Raw genomic sequence first — 19,174 nt, forward strand, 5'->3', positions numbered from 1 at the left:
AGTTCAGGTTTTGGAGTTGTTAAGCCTTCTGCTGAAGTCCTCTGCTGGAACACAAAAGAACTATGATTCAAGTGAGATTCAGGAGAGGTGGGAATGTGAGGGGCAAAAGTCTGTCTGCCTTTCCTGGCACGTGGGGGAAGTGACATGGCCGCTTGTTGTATAGGTGACGGTCGTAGCAGCAAGACAGCAGATTTTACACTGCTGCAAATATGTAGCATGAAAAAACAGCTTACAAGAACGCTCACCACTGTGCTGCTTATGCCAATTTGAGGCTGAGGCTTTTTCTGTAAGGAATGAAAGCTACTGCCTATCCAGATGATGCCTTCCCACATTACAGCGCTGTATTTGGCAGCCCTTATTAGCATCGTATTTACTTTTCCAGTGCCTTGGGGACTGTGTAATGTTCATGGGGAGAAACATCACTGCAGAATCTATCTACTGCATCTTCCCCCCTCCTGCCCTCCCCCCCTATTACTCTCTGCGGGGATGACAGAAACAAATTTTGGGTTCGGCGCTGCAGGAAGCGTACTGCCAGTGCCCTCTGGTGTCAGCACGTAATGTATGGGCTGGGCTGGGGGCGGCTGGCTCCCGCAGAGGATTTGTGTTAGACTTGAGCATTTTCTGCCACTCTAGGTCAAGGCCATGTGTTGCTGTTGCTCTGTCTTCACCTGAACGGCTTTAGTACGTTCCTCTTAAATTCAGTCGGCAGATTGAATTCAATGATGTGAATACTGAGGTAGGAGGTTTTAACGACGGATGTCAGTCTTTCATTCTCACCCCTTTTTTTTCTTTCTTCTCCCCAGCCTGAGAATTTACTACTGGCAAGTAAATGTAAGGGTGCTGCTGTCAAACTGGCTGACTTCGGACTGGCTATAGAAGTCCAGGGAGAGCAGCAGGCCTGGTTTGGTAAGACTGTTCGAGCTCTCCCGCTTCTGTTCCCCTCTTTCCTGGTGGCTGGTTGAGTTGCACCCTCCCCGAGTACATTTTCTCAGCTCTTCCAGCACGCTTGTGTGTATTTGGCATTGCTGCTTCCTTTCCAAGCACCTCAGTCTCTGTGTACTTGGGCACGAGCCTAGGTGCAACAGAGGAAAGAGCAGGATAAAGAAAAAAAAATTGGCTATGTATTTTTCTATTTTTTCTTTTCAGTTTACAGTAGATGCTAGTGTCAGAGGTGAATGCAGCTGCTAAGTTTAGACCCTGTTCTGAATTTCCCTAATGCTCAGGAGTGTAGACATCTGGAATTTTGTTTGGTCATTTTACAGAAATGTGTTTGACCTGGCCTTCCTCAGGCACATTTGGGTCTGGCCTTCTCTTTGTTTAGCTAAAACAGATTTAGAAATGAGACCTTCTCACAGGTTAAACATCAGCTCTGAGACTCTGCAGTGCTGTGAAGATTCTGGAGAGATGGCTGCTTTTCCTGGCCTGCCCCATGCCATTTGGCAATCGGATGTGTCCCGTATGTGTCTTGCGTTTTCAAAATCCAAGCCATTATATGTAACAGTGATACAAGGCCTGGCATATGAGTTTGTGCCCAGCCGGGAGACACAGTCCCCCTTTCTTTTCTGTTTTTCCTGTAATGCCTAGACATTCGATCCCATCTGATTTTCTTTTCTTTTTTTTTTTTTTTTTTCCCCTTCCTCTTTCTGTTGGTTTACCGAGAGGTAGCTCTGGCGAATACGAAATGAAGGGTGGGAAATGGGTTTTGGAATTTTTTGGTTAGCAGTAGAGGATTTTGTGATACGGCAAGATCTCTTCTGCTTGGGTACTGTAAGCACTTCATGTCATCCATTTCCTGGCAGGGTTTGCTGGCACTCCAGGCTACCTCTCTCCCGAAGTCTTAAGAAAAGATCCTTATGGAAAACCAGTGGATATATGGGCATGTGGTAAGATTCTGTCAAGATGTTTTATATTTAAACAACACTGTTTCACGTAGAAGAGCAATTTCTTGTAACCGGTTGCTGGGAGGGTGCACGGTGCTCCTTCTTACTGGGTGGAGAGATGAAGGCACGCTTGAGGATAAGCACCTTGTGTAGATGGAGTTAGTGCTGGAGCCTGAACTCATCTGATTCTGGCTCCTAATCCTTTCCTCAGGCTATCTATCAGATGTTTGAGACTCAAGACATAGGACCTGTCTATGCTTTGCAGCGTCAGTTGTTGGGATAACTGTAGCAATACTACATACGCTATGTAGAAGATGAAATACTGAAGAGAGCTGATTTTTTTAAAAAAGAAAAAATGAAGTGTAAATGTAGCTGGGACTGATACGTTTAAAGATATGTGGTATCAGTGTTGCCTGACATGGACTAAATGGTTCTCTGCAGGCCAGGAGTGTTAGCTTTTTCAGCGTCATTTTGGTCCCAAGACCATGCACAGTAAGCATCTAAAAACGTAGTCCTTCCTACAAAGCCCCTTGCTGCCCAGCAACCCCAGGAAATGTGGCTTCGTTTTATTCTGAGAGCAGCTGGGAGTTGTGGCTCACCAGCCACGATAGCTGGAGGAGGGTAGAAGGACACCCTCCACCTCGTTCTAGCTCCTGGCAGCTGGCGTTAAGAGCTGGACATGAAGTGCCAGGGTGAGGTTCAGCAGAGGCGAGGTTTTTAGTGTCTTTTTCTACCTCAGAAGGCTAAATATGGTGGCAAATGAAGATATAGAGCAGTCATTGCCTTGGGGACTGTCAAGAGGGAAGGAAGAGGGGCTGAAGGAATAATTGGCGTATTAGCCTAACCATAGTGTATCTGTGTCTCTCCCTCCCAGGAGTGATTCTGTACATATTACTAGTGGGGTACCCTCCCTTTTGGGATGAAGATCAGCACAAACTCTATCAGCAGATCAAAGCCGGAGCCTATGACGTAAGGGCACTTTCTTGCTGAGTACCTGCATGGGTGTAGAAGCCATCCAAAACATGGCACTATCTTACTTGGTGTCCAGCAGCAGGCCTCAAGCTACTGTGCAAAGTGATGTTTGGCGCATTCATACACCTCGTTGTCTTCACTGCCTGGGATACAGCCTTGTTTGGGGCTACTGAAAGGATATATGGAAAGCATCGCAGTGGGCACCAAGACGTTGCTGGTCATTAGGGAATTGCAGAGCTGGAAATGCTGGTGGTGGGAAATGGTGTCATCTAGTGCAACTGTCACAAAGTGCTGCAGACATAGCCAATGTTAGGTCTTTCAGGGGAGCAGAGGGAAGGTAGAACGAAGGGGCCTGTCTTTATCAAGGCTGAATTAAAAGTTTTGGGAAGTATCCTGCAGAATAATAGCCTAAGTTGTGGCCTCTGGTCTCCTCAGTGCCACAGTGGAATTTCTTCCAGCTGTGGAAAGCGTGGAGACCAGTGAGATTGAACGGCGGGTGGCTTTGTGGTGGGGATCAGCGTGGTGGGTTGGAGGCTCTGGTAAAGAGCCAAGCAGTTCATGGAACAGTTCTCTGAGCATGGCAAAACTGAGGTGTAGAAAGTGCTTGAAGGAGAGGAATAGCAAGGAGGTCAGTACTGGAGAACAAAGGTGGTGTAAAATGTGGTTTGGATAACGCAGCTTGAATTTTTGACATAAATTCGTCCATGTAAGGAGAGGTTCAGGGGGGAAGAGTAAACTCCTGGAAATCCTAGCTCAAAGCCCGTGGGCATGAATATCAAGAAGAAGTTGGGGAGTTCATTTTGGAGGCTGTCTTGTGGTTTGTACTTAAAAAAAAAAAAAAAAAAAAGGACAGGAAAAAAAAAAGTTAAGGGTTCTTCTGGACCCCCCAGTTACCTCCCATCTTCTGTGCCTGAGACCACAAGAACAGCTGTACTGATGAGCACAAAGGTCTGCCTAACCCCTGTCCTGGCGCAGTGGCTTCCTGAGTGAAAGGAAAGTGATGTCTTGGTACTTGATAGCCTGAAATGGACTTGTGTTCTCTTGCCTTCCTGCCCCCCTTGTTTTTGTGTTGCCTGTTCTTATTTGAAGTGGTTTTGCACTAATTGTATCAATGGGGATTTTCAAAGCACTTCAAGGTTTAAATGTCTTAACTGTTCCTGTAAGTCATGAGGAGTGAAGTGCCTGATGCCTCCTCCCTACCTGTTGTTTTTGAATCCTTACCGATAATGAGCAAGTTCCAGTAGATTCCTCCCCTGTTTTGCCTGGTAGAAAACCACTCGTTTTCCTGGCGTACCTGTCCCTGGTGTCCTTACCCGCCTCCTCGAGGGGTCTGTGTGCGCTGCACTGGTCTGTTGTCCTCTCCTGACCATCGAGGAGGTGCTGGCTGTGCACTGGGCTTTGTGCTGTTGGGTAGGGGCTTGGCAAGGTGTTGCCGTGAATACACCTCCGAGGTCGGGTGGGGGCAAGCGTCCTGGTTGGAAAGCGCAGTATCGTAATTTTTTAGTAGTCTCTTGTGGCGTTTGCCAAACAAATTGTGTAATGCCTTGCTGACGCCTGAGAATGCAGAAATGAGATTATATGCAAATCAGATATGGTGGGTGTATTGTTATGACCCAAGTGAGCAAAGCACAAAATGCAGGAGAAAAGAGATGGGATAAACTTTTTCAAAATACTGTAGTCCCATAAGGAAATGTTCTCGGGGTGGATCAGTCTTTCCCCTCCCTTAAGGACAGGGCACTTGATCCAACAGCGCATTTATTTGTGTTCTTGAGTTCACCTGTGTTTGTACAGTAGCTTCATAAGTGAGACGTACTGCATTCAATCTCAGCATGCTGTCATCTAGACCACATGCAAGCATCTGGAGGATGGTGTAAATATCTTTATCATTACTGGAATTATAGGAGCGAGCAGTTACCCTTCATGGACGATCAGCAGCTAAAGAGATTCTTTACTTTGTTTCCATGCTTCTGTATTCCCACCCACTATTACATCTCTCTTGCTCCCCAAGTAATGATTTCTGGTATGGTGGATGCCTGCTAACGACTTACTGGTGGGTTGCTACACCAAAGTGACTGGTATTGTTCCAGAGTATTGTGCTTTATGGTGGGGAAAGTATACCTGATGGGATGTTCTGATGTTCTCTGTTAGCGGTTTCAGCTTTCATGAGCTTTTGCTGTAGTTAAGTGTTTGTGATATTGCATATGCTGTTACGGCTTTTTAGCATGCTAGAGAAAGAGCAAGGTGGGGTGGAAAAGGCAGTGCTTGTGTTTTTCATGTCAGAACTTGGTTAAGAAGATCTGTGACTACTTTTTTGACTGTTAACTGTGAAAGAAGTCCAAAGTTCTGTATGATTCCTAAAAGCTTTTAAACTGTTAATCTTCCTCCCTGTATCTGGTGAATGGTACAGGTGTGCCCTGCTGGTTGGTACCATTCGTTTGCTGGATTCTGTACAATTTTTGTTCAGTATGGTTTTTGACAAAAATTGATGTTTTTTTGCAAATGTGTTAGCCCTTGTACCAAAAGGGCAAAAGCTGGAATTCAGCTGTGTAAAGAGGGAGAATCTTTTCTGCTAGTAGAAATTTTAAATTCTTCATCTGTTCCTTCTTCCTCTTTCAGTTCCCATCACCTGAGTGGGACACTGTGACTCCCGAAGCAAAGAATTTGATCAACCAGATGCTGACGATAAACCCAGCAAAGCGCATCACAGCTGACCAGGCTCTCAAACATCCATGGGTCTGTGTAAGTGTTTTTCCCTTTATCACAGATTGATTTGTGGTGTACCCCGAACTCCCGTGTCAAGAAGACTTACCTGCAGAGGAACCAAGAATATTTTAAATATTTCAAATTGTGATTATTTTTTTTTTGGAGGCTGGCCTTCAATAAGCCGCCTTGGTCATGCTGTGGTGCTTTAATTGCCACCATAAGGAAAAAAAAGATCACTTATTTAGAAGTTTTGTAAATGTCCATAGTTTCTGCTTTCCCCCACATCTCCTCTTCAAATCGATATAATCCTAAAATGTCAGTTGGAGCTTGGCATCAGACAAAATATTTTAGGATTATTTTGTTCTTTATCTCTACTTCAGTTTATGGCATTGCATCTTTGCAATGTTGGAACATTTCTGCTGTGCTGCAGCTTAACTGGCTGGAAACTTGAAATCAGTGCAGTATCCTTTTGCTCTTGTGTGTGTGTAGTTTCTGACTTGCTGGACCCCACACATTTTTCATCTTTTGCAAAATTGACAAGGAAGTCCCAGAATGCAGCTAGGAGCGGGCATGGGGAGGGCAGCAATGGTGTACTTATATCCTTAGTTCTACCTAAGTCTGACCAGATGCTCTTGTAATACCATAGCATGCTTCTGCTTTCTAGGATATGTCTAGTGTGTTCCTTTGCTCCTTTGTTCTTGAGAATTAGTAATTTAAACTTACTTATGTGAACATCTGTGTAACAGGAGTGTGGTGTCTGCTGTAAAGTGATGCAAGTTCCTTGGAAGTCAAAACTTCACGCTAGCTGAGAGTTTGCATCTGGTTTTGGTTTTTTTCTCCATGCATGCTTGTAATCAATAGCAGTTCCTGTACATTTAACTTTTGTCCCAATGCCTGTAACCAAAGCTGTATGTATTACGATAGCTTGGTCCCTGTGGCAACATAATATGGAACAGCCCAAGAGAGGCTTTTGCTCTCTGAGTTATGGGGAGTTCGATTTCACTTCGCAGCCATTTCAGCCTTTCACCCAACCTGCCTTCTGCTGGGTCTGTTGTTTCCATTTGCTCGGCAGTCTCTCTGTATGCAACATAACATTTTCTTTCCGGAGATGTGTTACTCCTATGAAGTAAATGTGGTAGGAAATCTTAAAAGTTTTATCAGGGACACTGAGCTTCTTAGCATCACTGAGCTCCTGAATTACGTGTCCTGACTCTTGTAAGCCCACGTTGGATGACTGGACATCACTGTCACTCCCAAAGAGGCTGGATGAACAGTGACCACCAAAGGTGTCAGAGGACAGTTTAGCTGTGTTCTCCCTTCACGCTGCCATGTGTACTGTAGCAGGTGACCAGCTTTGACAACAGGATCAAAGCAGAGGCTTCGATGAAGCTAGCTGAATGTGAGCACAGGTTACAGTTGTTCTGGGTATTACAGAATTTTTTCCAAGGGGGAGAAAGGCGGTGGAGGGTCTGTATGCACTGCTCTGCCAAGTTAGTAATTCACCCACTGTCCTTGTAAAGGCAAATCAGGCTTGTGGCTCTATGCAAGAGCAACAGCTACTTTGGCATTAGTCTGTGGTTTCCTCATGTGCTCTCAATGACTGGCAACACTTCTGGAAAGTTGTCTTTTTGCAGCTGATGGGATCCCAGTCTACTGTGGGTGACAGGTGTGCATCACTGGCTAAAGGTTATGCAAAGCCTCTAATGTAACAAAACAGTTATGTAAAACTGATGCAAAGATGCCAGGGCCTCTGCTAGTCAAGCACTTGCATTGAGGGAGTTGCCATGTCCAGGAAGGCTACTGCTCAGTGGTGTTCACTTACTGCTTGGAATTTCCCCTTAGAGCTGTAACTAATGCAACTCAGATCTTTTCCGTAGTGCCTCTAACTCAGGCCCCTACAAGTATGCTTGTTCATCTGACTTTGTTTTCTTACGGTCCTGATCCATTTGTGTGCTTGAGAGACAGGGAGCATTGATACGCCCCTGCAGCTCAGTCATACTGTTTCTTGGGCACAGTCCTGTGGCTGTCAACCTTGATTTAATGTCTGCTATGTTGGGAAAGTCTGAAATTGTGAACAGGTTGCAGTGTTTCACAGCCATGCAGTGGTGAGAGCTTGGCCATGTCCATTTGCATGTCACAGTTGTGTGCGAGTGGGTTTGGTTGGGGATGTTCTTGATGGTTTGCCATTCCTGTTTTTCAGCAACGATCCACTGTCGCTTCAATGATGCACAGGCAGGAGACTGTGGAATGCTTGAGAAAGTTCAATGCTAGAAGGAAGCTAAAAGTAAGTATATGTTAGTTTCTTAGTTTGCCTTAAGTTTGTTTTTTAATGATCTGAATTTGAGGTTAATGTTTCCTTAAGAACAATATTTTTTTATGATTAGCTCACTAACGTTAGTGAGGTACCTTACGTGGTCCTGCACACGGGTACTAAAGCAGCGTGTTGAGGAGCTGGGTAGTTTCTTTCTCCAAAGCTGTAAGTTTCCCATGCCTCTTCTGCTACCTTATCACCCCTTCTAGTTTCTGCGAGAGAGTCGAAATGAAGCAACTAATTCTTAAATCCTGGGGGTTTTAGTTCTGATCCCTCTCAGCCTCCCAGTAATAGTGTATCGGTTGCCTGCAGCCCGGGCCAAGCCTTTGGCCTGTGCGGTAGCAGCTCTCTGCTGCTGGGGAGCTGGGAAGCAGCTCTAACTCATGGTGCCATTTCAGATTCCCTGGCATACCCTGCAGGTCTTTAGCTGCCACTCCAGAAGGGCAGGACTCTGAGTGGTCCTGTGTCAGGTCCAGCAGCCACATGTGGGAATCCTGGATGCGCTACCACTTTGCAGGGTGGAACTGGGATGCCGCTGCTTTGGCAGCTGGCACGCTGTGTTCTGCGCGGGTCAGCCCAGCTCCTTTCTGAAGTGAGTGACACTGCCTGTTACCCTTGCTTTCTCTTCCCCACAGGGTGCAATCCTCACAACGATGCTTGTGTCTCGAAATTTTTCAGGTAAGTTCTCACTGTTCCCATCCCTTCCTTGGTTTTGTCTTGTGTGAGCGAGTCAGGGGATATTTTAACCATTTCGGGGTTGAGTAGGAGGGGAGGAGACGTTCTCAATTTATCATGGAGTAGCGGTGGTCGCTTCGCTGTGGCTGGTGACTGGTGTGAAGTAGTAAGTAATTTGTTCAGAGAGGAGCACATGGTGCTGTAGTCTGGTACAAACCAGTAATGAAGTCAGCTGCCACAATCCTCTCATGATATTTTGTTATCAGATTATTTTTGGAAAATTCTGTCTGGCATTTGTTAGCTTTCCCATCTGAAACCAGGAGTCAAGAACTCTTACGAGGTAGCAGTGATTCCTTTAGACCTGAGGCAGGGACAGAGGACAGGTAGTAATATTGGTGAGAATAGGGACAGGAGCTCCTCGGGTATTGTATTACTTTGACTCATCAAAAATGGGTCTGAAGCATCTAGCTATTAGAGCCTTCCTTGGAGTCTCAGAAGTGGTTTTCATCCTTTTAAGCTTAATAACTGGTAGCCTGGCTCCCACCCAACTGCATTACGTAGTGCACTTACTGAAAATGCAAATCTCGGCATGCAAATCAGTGCTTTTTGGAAGATGATTGTCTTGGCTCAGCACATCTAGGTGATGCAGTCTTATCTGTGTTCATTTCCATTTGGGTGGAAAACCTCTATTTGCAAGTGCTTTTGGTTTATGGGATTGTTTGCTTTCTTTGCCATTTCTCTTTTCTTTTTTAAAAAGGGCAGTCATTGAATGCGTGAGTCAGATATATTTTTTATTACACCTGACTACAGTTACTTTCAAGTGCAAGTCTGCTGTATGGGTTATAGGTGATGATGAATGAAACGGAAGTGTATTAATTTCATCTGGCCATTTACTGATGGTGGATACCAATACTTACATTCTGGGTCATGTTACAATAACCTCCTAATTGGAATGAAAACCGCCATGAAACGATCATCCCAGCATTCACAGTGCGCGTTCATGCATACATTCTTCTGTGAAATGAAGGCAGCGTTTTTAACCAGCTGTATGGTGATTTAAAAAAAATAAAATTAAAGGATGTGAAATCAAGGTACAGTTAAGAGACAACCTTCAGCAACTTCAGAACGGTTTTTCCTCGATTCTTGCTTTCAGGTGGACCTGTGCCAATATGTCAGGACTTCTTGTGGCTACAGCAATTTCTCTTTACCGCATTTCTGGTAGTTTGGCCTTAAAGGGACACTATTTTTCTCCATTGTTCCAGGATTGTGCTATTACAGGACTTAAAAATTATACATTCTTTTCTGAGGCCGGTTCTGAAATAACCGTTTGAGGAACCGTGGCACAACAGCAGAGCTTCTGCCTGACTGTATGAGACTTCATGTTTTCTTGGGCTTTCTGCTGGTGTGAACCATTTTCGATCTATTCACACGATTCTGAAATAGTCAGGGTTTTCATTTTTCTAAAGCAGCAGTTTTAGATTCATTTTTAGACTGCAAATGTTGTCACTTGTAATGAAGCTGCAGAAGTGCTTGGGTAAGAAGATCTCCTGTGGCCCAGATTTCACGTACATGAAATGCCTGAGAGAAGGGTTCTCCTTAATGGTGTGTGACCTACACATCCACTTATTCCCGGAGCTAGTATCAAGAAGGAAAAGGCTTGCTCTGCTCATTCTTCTCTGTCTCAAGGGCTGAAGCTGCTGGATCCACTTCAGTTAACAGCTGAAGAGAAGGAAATCCTAGGTGGCCCGCAGTGAGTGCAGGGCTCTCAGTGACACTGGGTTCTGCTTTGAGTTTAAGCTGTGATCCCAGGTAATGAGACCCTCTAAAAAGATGTCCAGAAAGAAACAGTGTTAATTTAGATGCAAAGCATTTATAGCCTCTGTGGATAGTAGCAATTCCTAATATTTTGATGTGTTTTGAAAGCGGGGGATAAGCTACCCTTGTTTTCTTTGCAGGACTCTGTAAAATGAGCTTGACTTTCTTATTGTTGTTATTTTCTAATTTACTTAAGTTTTTTAATTGCTGCCGTTGAAATACCTAAATCTGCTGGAATTGAAGAATAAGTCATGCTAACTGGAAGTAAAAAGTTAGAAAGTCCATGTGGGAGCTTTGGGTAGAGCTCAGACTTCTTCTGTCTTGACAGGTCATCTAACTACACTTGAAAAGTTCAGAAATAGCACGCGTTTCTTTCCCTAAAGGCCTTCAGGGATTTTTTTTCTCTAATTGGGTGACAGTGTTTTGTGGGCCTCTGAAAAGTCCCATTCCCAGCAGACAGGGAACTAGATTTATGAAGAGAGAAGCTTCCTCCTGTCTGTGGGTGAGATCTTTTTAAGAGCTGCTGCACAGATGTTTTGAAGCAAGAGGAAGATGAAGGCTTATGTGACCTCAGTGTCAATTAATTAGGCGCGATAGTACTATCTGCAGGAAATATGAGAAGACCTACTTAATCCTGTTGTCATTACCATCTTCTCTGTCATGCATTTTGTAATGTGGAGTTCCCTTATTCAGCAGTGTGGGTTTAGCTTGGGCAGATGGTATGCTCGGAGTCTGAGCAGTACTCTTGTCTTTCTCCATCAGAATATCTTACTTTTTACAAAGCAAAAAAAAAAGTTTCTGTTCATTTGTGAGTAATCTGTTGCTTGCTAGTTGCCTTTTGCCTCAGGTCAGTTCCTAAAGATGAAGGAGTTTGATCTGGCTCCTTTCCCTGCTTATGGTATATTCAACAATTTAATGTTGGCTGTTTGTGGTTCTTTTGCAAAGGTTGTGTCTGGGGTTAGCTGTAGGCTAGCTGTTAAAAGCAGATATGGTTGCCCTCCTTTCAGCATAAGTCAGGAAATTGAGACCTCGTTATAATAAGGGGGTTGTAGCTGCTGTCCACACTCTGGCAGGTATTCACTCAGCTGCGAGAGAGAGCATTGCAATCTGAACTTTGCTGTGGGATCTTTGGAGTCACACCAGGGTAGAGACAGGATGATGTGGGTGCTCACTTGTGGCTCTTGATGTTCAGGCGGTCCAAGCAAACACTGATCTGATCTGCATTCACTTACAGAAGTACAGTCAGGTAAATGAATTGATTAAGTCAAATGCAAGAAACACCTAAATCATCTTCCAAGAAGGAAATGTAAATTTATTACTAGGAGAAAAGTTGGCAGGGTTTTCAGAGATTCCTACTAGCTGCAGTATTTAAAGGCTCCTGGACTCATTTATGTAGATAAAACTGCTATAAACTGAGTGAAAGGATGGATAAAATTGGCTTTCATCTTAGCAACAGCCATTTTCACAAAGTGCTCAGAAGTGGCTTTTGTCCATAAGTTAATTTTTATGCAAGACTTATAAGTAGACTACATGAAATTGTGACGCTGTTTTCCAAGCTGGATTGCAGCTGTGAATTTGGGGAGCTGTTGCTCAGCAAGCTTTCCCACTCTATGAAATTCCCATCTCTCAAGTGGGTCAGCACAAGTTCTGTGTGCTACCCTGTGTTCAAAACACATCCTAAGGCAGGTAATTAAGCTTTATGCCTGCAACTTCTCTCTTTAACTGATGCTGAGCTTTTTTCATGGGAATTGTCACTGCTTGCTCAAGTCAGTTCTGTGAGGGAGCTGTTATGGCAGCTTGTGGCTACAGCTGGAATGCCTTGGTCCTCTACAGACCCTTATTAACTCTTTGATGTGCGGTTTGGGGGTTTTAACTGGGTAGGTGAGGTTGAGAGAGGCTGGAGACAGATCCTGGGAGCAGAGTGTGTTCTGTGTATGTAAAGAAGGGCTGAATATGCCTGTGCATCTTTGGTGTAACCTGTACAGAGGCGTTTCTGAGCCGATTAAAGGTAGGTTGTCTTTGTGTTGGTCTCTCACTTAGTGCATAGTGTTCCTGTGCAGTTGCTACTGCAACAAGTTCCCATAGCAAGTCACTGGAGAATCTCAGAGAAGGGAGAATGCTGAGAGAAGCCAAAGTGTGGGCAGAGAACGCAAGGCAACAGCTCCCCTCTGCTCTGTTCATATGGCCACTGCTAGAGTGACTTATGTCTAAATAGCCATTGTGGCAGAGTTCAGCATCAGTCTTTGCTCTACCTTGTCCCTAATAAATAGAAGTTCTTGACGTTACACTGTGTTTGTGGGCATTGTTTGTAATAGTAGCCAACGGTGCCTTTTTGTGGCTATATAATGACTGTTGGTTGGCTTGTGGTGGGCCCCAGAAGTGACATCTAGTTGAGAATTAGGTTAATCTGTTTTTCTTTGAGCTGAGAATATGAGGATGACAAGCCACAACTCTATGTCATTGGTAATTCTGGATTGGTACGATTAAGGTTTTTATTTTAATAATCAAGTCTCAGCAAAGTCCAAAATTCTTCATGGTGTAAATGCTTGTGTTTAGAAGCCAGTCTGTTGGACTAGCATCATCGGTTAATCAGGCTTAGTAAAAGCAACCTCAGTGTTATCCCTGCATTGCAAAAGATACTCTCTGGAAGCTTAACCGAGTCGAGATACATTACTGAGGTTGGAGAGCCAGGAGAGGGCAAGCCCAGGGCAGGCTGGGCGGAGGGCTGCTCGCTGTGGAAGGGGAGAAGTGGGGCTGGCAGGGGGGGAGGCACTATCCATGGCTGTGTTTGGAGTGGATATTTCAGTTCCTCTTGGAAATTGCCTCCTCCACCACCTCTCCCTGGCTCTGGTACATCCAGAGTGTCTAGTGTTTATTGCTGATGAGTTCAGCATTAGGGATTTGTGTTTCTGCCAGGAGTGTGGTCCAGAGCCCAGGCTGTTTCCTATGGAAGCCAAAACAGAAATGTAGGAAGAGGGAGGGGTATATGAGGTGTGTGCAGGAGAGCCCTTTTGTATCTCTCTTCAGATTAATTGGAGGGTGTCTTCCTAATCCAGGAACAGAACTGTTCTTTTAAGTTACTGAGTTAGCAGCATTTGCCTTTGTATTGCTTCATTATCGAGGAACTCTTAACTGCATTGAGAAGAGGGAATTTAATCCCTTTAATACATAGAGGAAGTGGGAAGGATGGTGAAAATGAATACTACTGTCTCATGGCTGGAAAACCGCAGAGCATGAGTACAAGGCCATTTCTTGAACAGTAAAGGATCTGCTTTCGTGTGTCCTTGGATTTCCCCCCTCCTACTGTCTCTTTGCTGAGCTCCATGTTGGATGGTGCTGCCTGTCTTCTCATATGATGATTCTTCTTAAGGGAAGTCTTGTCTGTTGGTTGCTGCAGAATTTCCACCTGCATCCCGTTTAATTTCAGTCTCATAACACGTTCAGGTTGATCTGTGGGTGGATCTGCATGCCTCCCTTTTGTTTGAGGTGTCGGCAGTCATCTTTGCATGTGAACACGTTTCATGGGCTCTCCAGTTGTCCTTGTGAACCCCGGGATGATGCATGCACTAAATACAGCACAGAGCTAGTTTCCCTCTGCGGCGCTGGGATGCTGGCAGGCTGGCGGGAGAAGCGTGCGGTGCAGGGGTGCAAGCAGGGAGGGGGGCCAGATGGGCAGGCTGCGCTGGGGACACTGGGTCAGCTGGGCTGGGCTGCACAGAGTGAGTCTCAGCTGAATTTGCTTTAGCACCATGGGACGTGATTTTAGCTGTTTTCTGTCCATAAAGCTAAATAATGTGTGGTTCTGAGGGAACTGCAGAAAGTGTGAAAAATGTTGCTTCCCAGCTTCTTTCTGGGTCATTCTCGGGACATATAGTGGTACTGTTGCCTTTCTCTCATGGTTTTTCTCTTTACTTCAAGGATGTCCCATTTGTGAAAATTAAATTGCAGAACCCCTTACTCCTCCTCAAGTGTTGTGAGGCTGTTACAGTTTCTTGTTTTCAGCAGTTGTTGCGTGAGATGCCTTGGTGTATGTGTGGTATAAATGCTGGACTCCTTTTGACCCCATGGTTGCCTTGTTCTTCTCACTTGCATGTGGAATCAAGCTGCTCCTCGTCATGCCGCGAAAGTGGCAAGAACTTATCTGTTAGACTGAGTTTTGCAATGCTGTAGTAAATGTCTGGTCAGCAAAGAAACTGTTGCAGAGCAGATGAGTTGCTTGGGTCACTTTGCCCACCTTCACGTGTGCATGTTGGGGCACTGTGATTTGTTTAACATGTCATATTCAGAAAAACTCTGCGTAGGGTTCTTCCTGTGTTCTTGGATGGTTTCTGAGAGCAAGAATGAAGACAAAACCCTGATCTAGCTTTATACTCGCATTAGGAAGACCAATTCAGAGATTAAGTAATAAATTTAAATGGGAATACACCTCTTTGTTGTGAGGAGATGCTGCAGTCATTTGCACTAGCTAATTTTGTCTAGTTAATCTGTATCTGTAGGGTCATGTGGTAAGGAAGGCAGGGTGGAAAATGCTTTTGACATAAAACTTGAACTTTCCTGGATATTACAAAAATATCTTTGCCTGACGTTGCTGCTTCTAGACAGAGACCGAGCACTTTGTGCGTGAGTTGGTCGGCACGTCTTTGGGAGTGAAGCATTTCAACAGCCACGTGAGCGTTCTCTTAGGATTTGCTTTTTCTCTAGGCCTCATCTTTGCTGGACCTAAAATTCAGGTCAGGTACCCAAACCCATGTTTCCCAGCAGCTGCTTAGGAGCGGCATATCAGCGTGTTAGTCCAGCAGGTCTCTAACACTGTTTGCAGCGATTGAAACAACTTGCCTGCTCATGAAGAATGTATTCAGCTGTAGTTTGTATCTGTTAAGGCTGTAGCTGGGGTCTTGCTGTTGATATTCATTCTCAACATACCAGTTCCCAGTAATAGATGGAGCTGCTCCGTCGCAGTCCCAAGCGTGCCTTCCAGCAGGCAGTTGTTGTGGGCTCCCAATCTGGCATTATCATGCTCCCGCTTCCCTTGCTAGTGCCAGTTGTTCAAGTTGAGCACAGCAGAGCATCTTTATCTTTCAGTGGGGAAATTCAGCCTCATTTCTGTCTCTCTTCTCACTCTCTCTTTTTAAAAAAATGATTGTCGGATGCTGCCTTTTGCACTTTTCCAGTCTCTTCCTTTCAGCTGTCCAGGTGTTTCCCCAGAGGAACGGTGAATAGCAGCAATGAGGAGGCCTCTGCATTATCAGTGCCCCCTTTATAAGCAAAGTCTGCGATGTGAATGGCTGCACTTGAGGGTAAAGCCTTTATCCTGTTGCAAGGGTATCTGGCAGATTCCTTTAGCTTTTCCTCCTGTAACTGCTGGCACTTCTGGATGGAGTCACAGTGTGTGAGTGGACATTTGAAATAGAGGAGCTCTAAAGTCACATTTCAGACTTGGTCTTCCTGAGATGGTGAAAATGGGAGTATTTTTGCCTAAGTAAGTGAACAGTAAACAGGACAGGTGACCCTCTGCTATCAGGATGAATCTAATGAGTGACTCAGCTTGTTTACCAGGTCTGTTCCTTCCAGAGAGGAATTAGCAGGGTGGTTGTCCTTCTGAAGTCCCATCCATTTTTAAGGGAAGTGGGGGTGGGGGTGGGGGGAGAGAGAGAGAGAATAAATAGTCTTGAAACCAAAATCTGACCTACTTATGCTTCTTTCCTAGCTGCCAAAAGCCTGCTGAACAAGAAGTCAGATGGAGTGAAGGTAAGTTCTTGCTTTCCCATTTTACTCTCTCTCCCACCACCTGAACAGAAGGCAGCCGCTTTCTCTGGTGCCTGCCCCCTTCCAGGGTAAAACCACAGCCCTGTCTTGCAGCTGGGATTGTTATGTTCAGTGTATCATTATGGGGCCCTGGGTGGGATCTTAGATGTTCCTTACATGCACCTTCTACATCACACAACCAGCTAAGTGCACTATTGTACCAGCAAGAATTCATTTTCCCCTTCCTCTGAAGTATGGAGCACTGGTCAATGCTGTGGATTAGAAGGACCAAGGACTTGCTCAAGTGTGACACATACCTCTGCCTAGTCTGTTCTGTTTAGTGCAGAATGCTTCTGAGTACTGGAATTGCACAGAGCGGTTGTCAGTGACTGCTGATACCTGGCAGGCCCCATGGGAATCTCTTTGTCTCCCTCCTTGGGCAGATGCTGAAGGTTGAGCTGGGAAGAGGGGTGGGGAAGGAGGAGCCTCCAGATGTTCATGTTTGGACAGAATGGAAGCGAAGTCTTGTGTTAGTTCGGTCCATACCCCTGAGGGACCAGCACTCTCCTGTTCCTTTCTGAGGGAAATTATTTTTCCCCACTTCCACTTCAGTCTTTGTGTGTGTGGTCATCCTTTAGTTCTGGAGGTCAGGCAGGCCATCCCCAAGGCAGTGTGGTGTTGCAGGTAGGACCCCTTTGCCATCTGGTACTGGAGGAGAGATACCTATGGGCTACAGCACTGTCTTCCCCTAGCTGTTCCAAAGGATAACTGCTCCCCATCTGGGAAAGTAGGGTTTGTTTTATTTGCTTGCATTTCCATTTGAAGTCCAAATCTTTTGCCACAGCTATTAGGCAGGATAGCTCATCTGGTTTTGCATTGCAAACCATCTTTGTTCTCCCATGCTGGGCGCTGACAGGCACACTGCAGGGCCAGCACACTTGTTCTCTCCTGCTTTCTTAGCCCTTTCCCATTGTAATAAGGCTGTTTCCAGAAGGCTCAAAATACAGGCAGTCTGCTGGGAAAAGAGGTGTTTTCAGAGGAGTCGTGTTTATTTTGGGGACTGCTCTAGTAAAACCTCCGTTCCTGCAGTTCTGCCCTAATGACACCCAAGTCTTCGGGTTTTTTTGACAAAAATTCTATGTGGCACTGCTCTTCCACTGCCCTAGGATTCATTCTTATATTTGAAATGTGCCTGCAAGGGTGAGCTTTTGCGCCTTTGCACATGCCTGCCTCTTGTACAGACATGCCTTGAACACATGCAGACTAACACAGCAAGCGTGTTTGAGTTGTCGCATCGATTGCTATGGAAAACATTACAGTAAAATCCCAGCAGAATAAGAGCGGACGATCCCAGATGTTGTGAACTGAGAACCAAGAGATACTTGCTTCAAAATCCCAATGTGGCAGAGGAGAAGCAACTGGAAAAGCAGCAGATAACAACATGCCTACCTAGATTTTGTCACCTACCTAGAAAAAAACGGCTTTCTTCTCAGGACTCTTGGTTTCCAGCAACCTCTCAGGGAGTGCTACAACTTGGATAAAAATCTTCCAGAAATGGACAGATGAAGTGTACGCAGGTTTTGAGGCACAGCTTCCTGGCCGTGTAGTGCAGGTAGGATACCTGTATATTAAAGACTTCCAGCTCCATAGAAAGCTTGTGGTGCTTGGTTCATTGAGAACACGGTGTCTTCGTGAAGAGGGTAAAGCTGGATTTGCTTCTCTAGCTGATTTTAAGTATTCTTCAACTCTTTGCTGTATATGTTGTTCCTGATATATTTAACTGAATACTTGTGATACAGGGGAAGGTAGATGGGACAGCATAGCATTCTCTGTACATGGTTAATGAGTTTGTCCTCTGGAACCTCTTCTGCGTGACGCTGGAGGCCTGCAGTCAAGGCTCGGCATGCAACTTCCTTGGCCCTGAGTGTCAGAGCAGTCTTGCTCTGCAGCATGAGCCCGAGCTGTGCCCACAAGGGGTGTCACATGCTTTCAGTCTGGGCTGAGGGTCCTCAGAAGAGTGCTTTAAGCTTCCCATTTTCCTGAAGCAGCATCTATCTTCAGGTGTGGCTTTTGAGTCCTCATTTCTATAAGCTTTAAAACTCAGAAAGATACATAATAAGAGAGAGAGATTATTATTGTTTTTAAAATGCGTCTGTTTCTTCTTAAAGCTGGTGTTTTGAGTAACCCTCTTGCTCCATAACACAGACTTTTAAAAGTACAGGTTGCTTCCCCCCATTGCTAAGTTTGGACAAGATGGAACACAGGTAGTGGTCTGTCTGTATTTGTAGTACATCCTTAAGACTTCTGTTGTAGCATATTTGTGGTTACATGCTTATCTCCTTCTCTACCCCTACTGTCTACGTATACGGTGGCTGCTTCCCGTTAGTCACCCCATGGAAGTGTAGCCTTTTACCACTATTTGCTTGGTGGAGCAGCACTGGCACACGTGGCTGCTGCGCAGCCGTCTCTGTGCTGGTCACTGGTTGATGGCCCCACCGTTGTGACCGACCTGCTTTTCATGGATTGTTCCTTACGCAGGAAACTTGTAGTTTTAGCCCCTCTGTTTTTTCTCATCCTAGATAGTTCTGACAAGTAACTTGTGCCCATGACTGGTTGAGAGCATCTGGTCTTGTATTACTTGCAGCAGACTATGATTTTCTGCCCATTGCCATAGTGCAGAACACAGATACCATGACTTGAACACCAAACGGATTTTCAGCTTTGTGGTATCCTTTTCAATCTTGCTTTCTATATCAATATTTTTACATCAATTGTAGGTTTAGAACAAGCATTGCATGCTGTATTTTTAACTGTGGCTTGCTGCTGACCACATGCCACGTGGTTAGGCTTTTTCTCATGTTCCCAGGTATAGAGACTCCTGGTTTGTTTGGTGGTTGGGGTTTCTTAAAACCTTCTTGGAAATTAGTTCCTTATGGAGATGTGTTTCAGTCTCTTCGCTGGCTTTATCTGGCCCAGGGTGACCATGCTCCATGTGTATTGCCACATACATCGGCACAGCAGATCAGAATGGAAAGAGTATTTCTTCCACTATCTGATGATAATGCTTGAGCAA

At 45.1% G+C, this 19,174-nt stretch overlaps 1 protein-coding gene across 17 annotated transcripts in view; it reads left to right on the top strand.

The window, feature by feature from the left end:
• The window catches only part of CAMK2G (calcium/calmodulin dependent protein kinase II gamma), a 121,655-nt gene that overhangs the window by 76,394 nt on the left and 26,087 nt on the right, over positions 1-19,174 (top strand). For all 17 annotated transcript variants that reach the window (XM_037401364.1, XM_037401363.1, XM_037401367.1 and 14 more), the window contains 7 exons: positions 804-906; positions 1,800-1,883; positions 2,755-2,849; positions 5,469-5,591; positions 7,756-7,839; positions 8,502-8,544; positions 16,064-16,104. In XM_037401364.1, coding sequence (XP_037257261.1) covers positions 804-906; positions 1,800-1,883; positions 2,755-2,849; positions 5,469-5,591; positions 7,756-7,839; positions 8,502-8,544; positions 16,064-16,104 — 573 coding nt within the window. The remainder of the gene's footprint in view (positions 1-803; positions 907-1,799; positions 1,884-2,754; positions 2,850-5,468; positions 5,592-7,755; positions 7,840-8,501; positions 8,545-16,063; positions 16,105-19,174) is intronic.

The sequence above is a fragment of the Falco rusticolus genome, chromosome 9 (genome assembly GCF_015220075.1).
Source record: "Falco rusticolus isolate bFalRus1 chromosome 9, bFalRus1.pri, whole genome shotgun sequence".
NCBI classification, from domain to species: domain Eukaryota; kingdom Metazoa; phylum Chordata; class Aves; order Falconiformes; family Falconidae; genus Falco; species Falco rusticolus.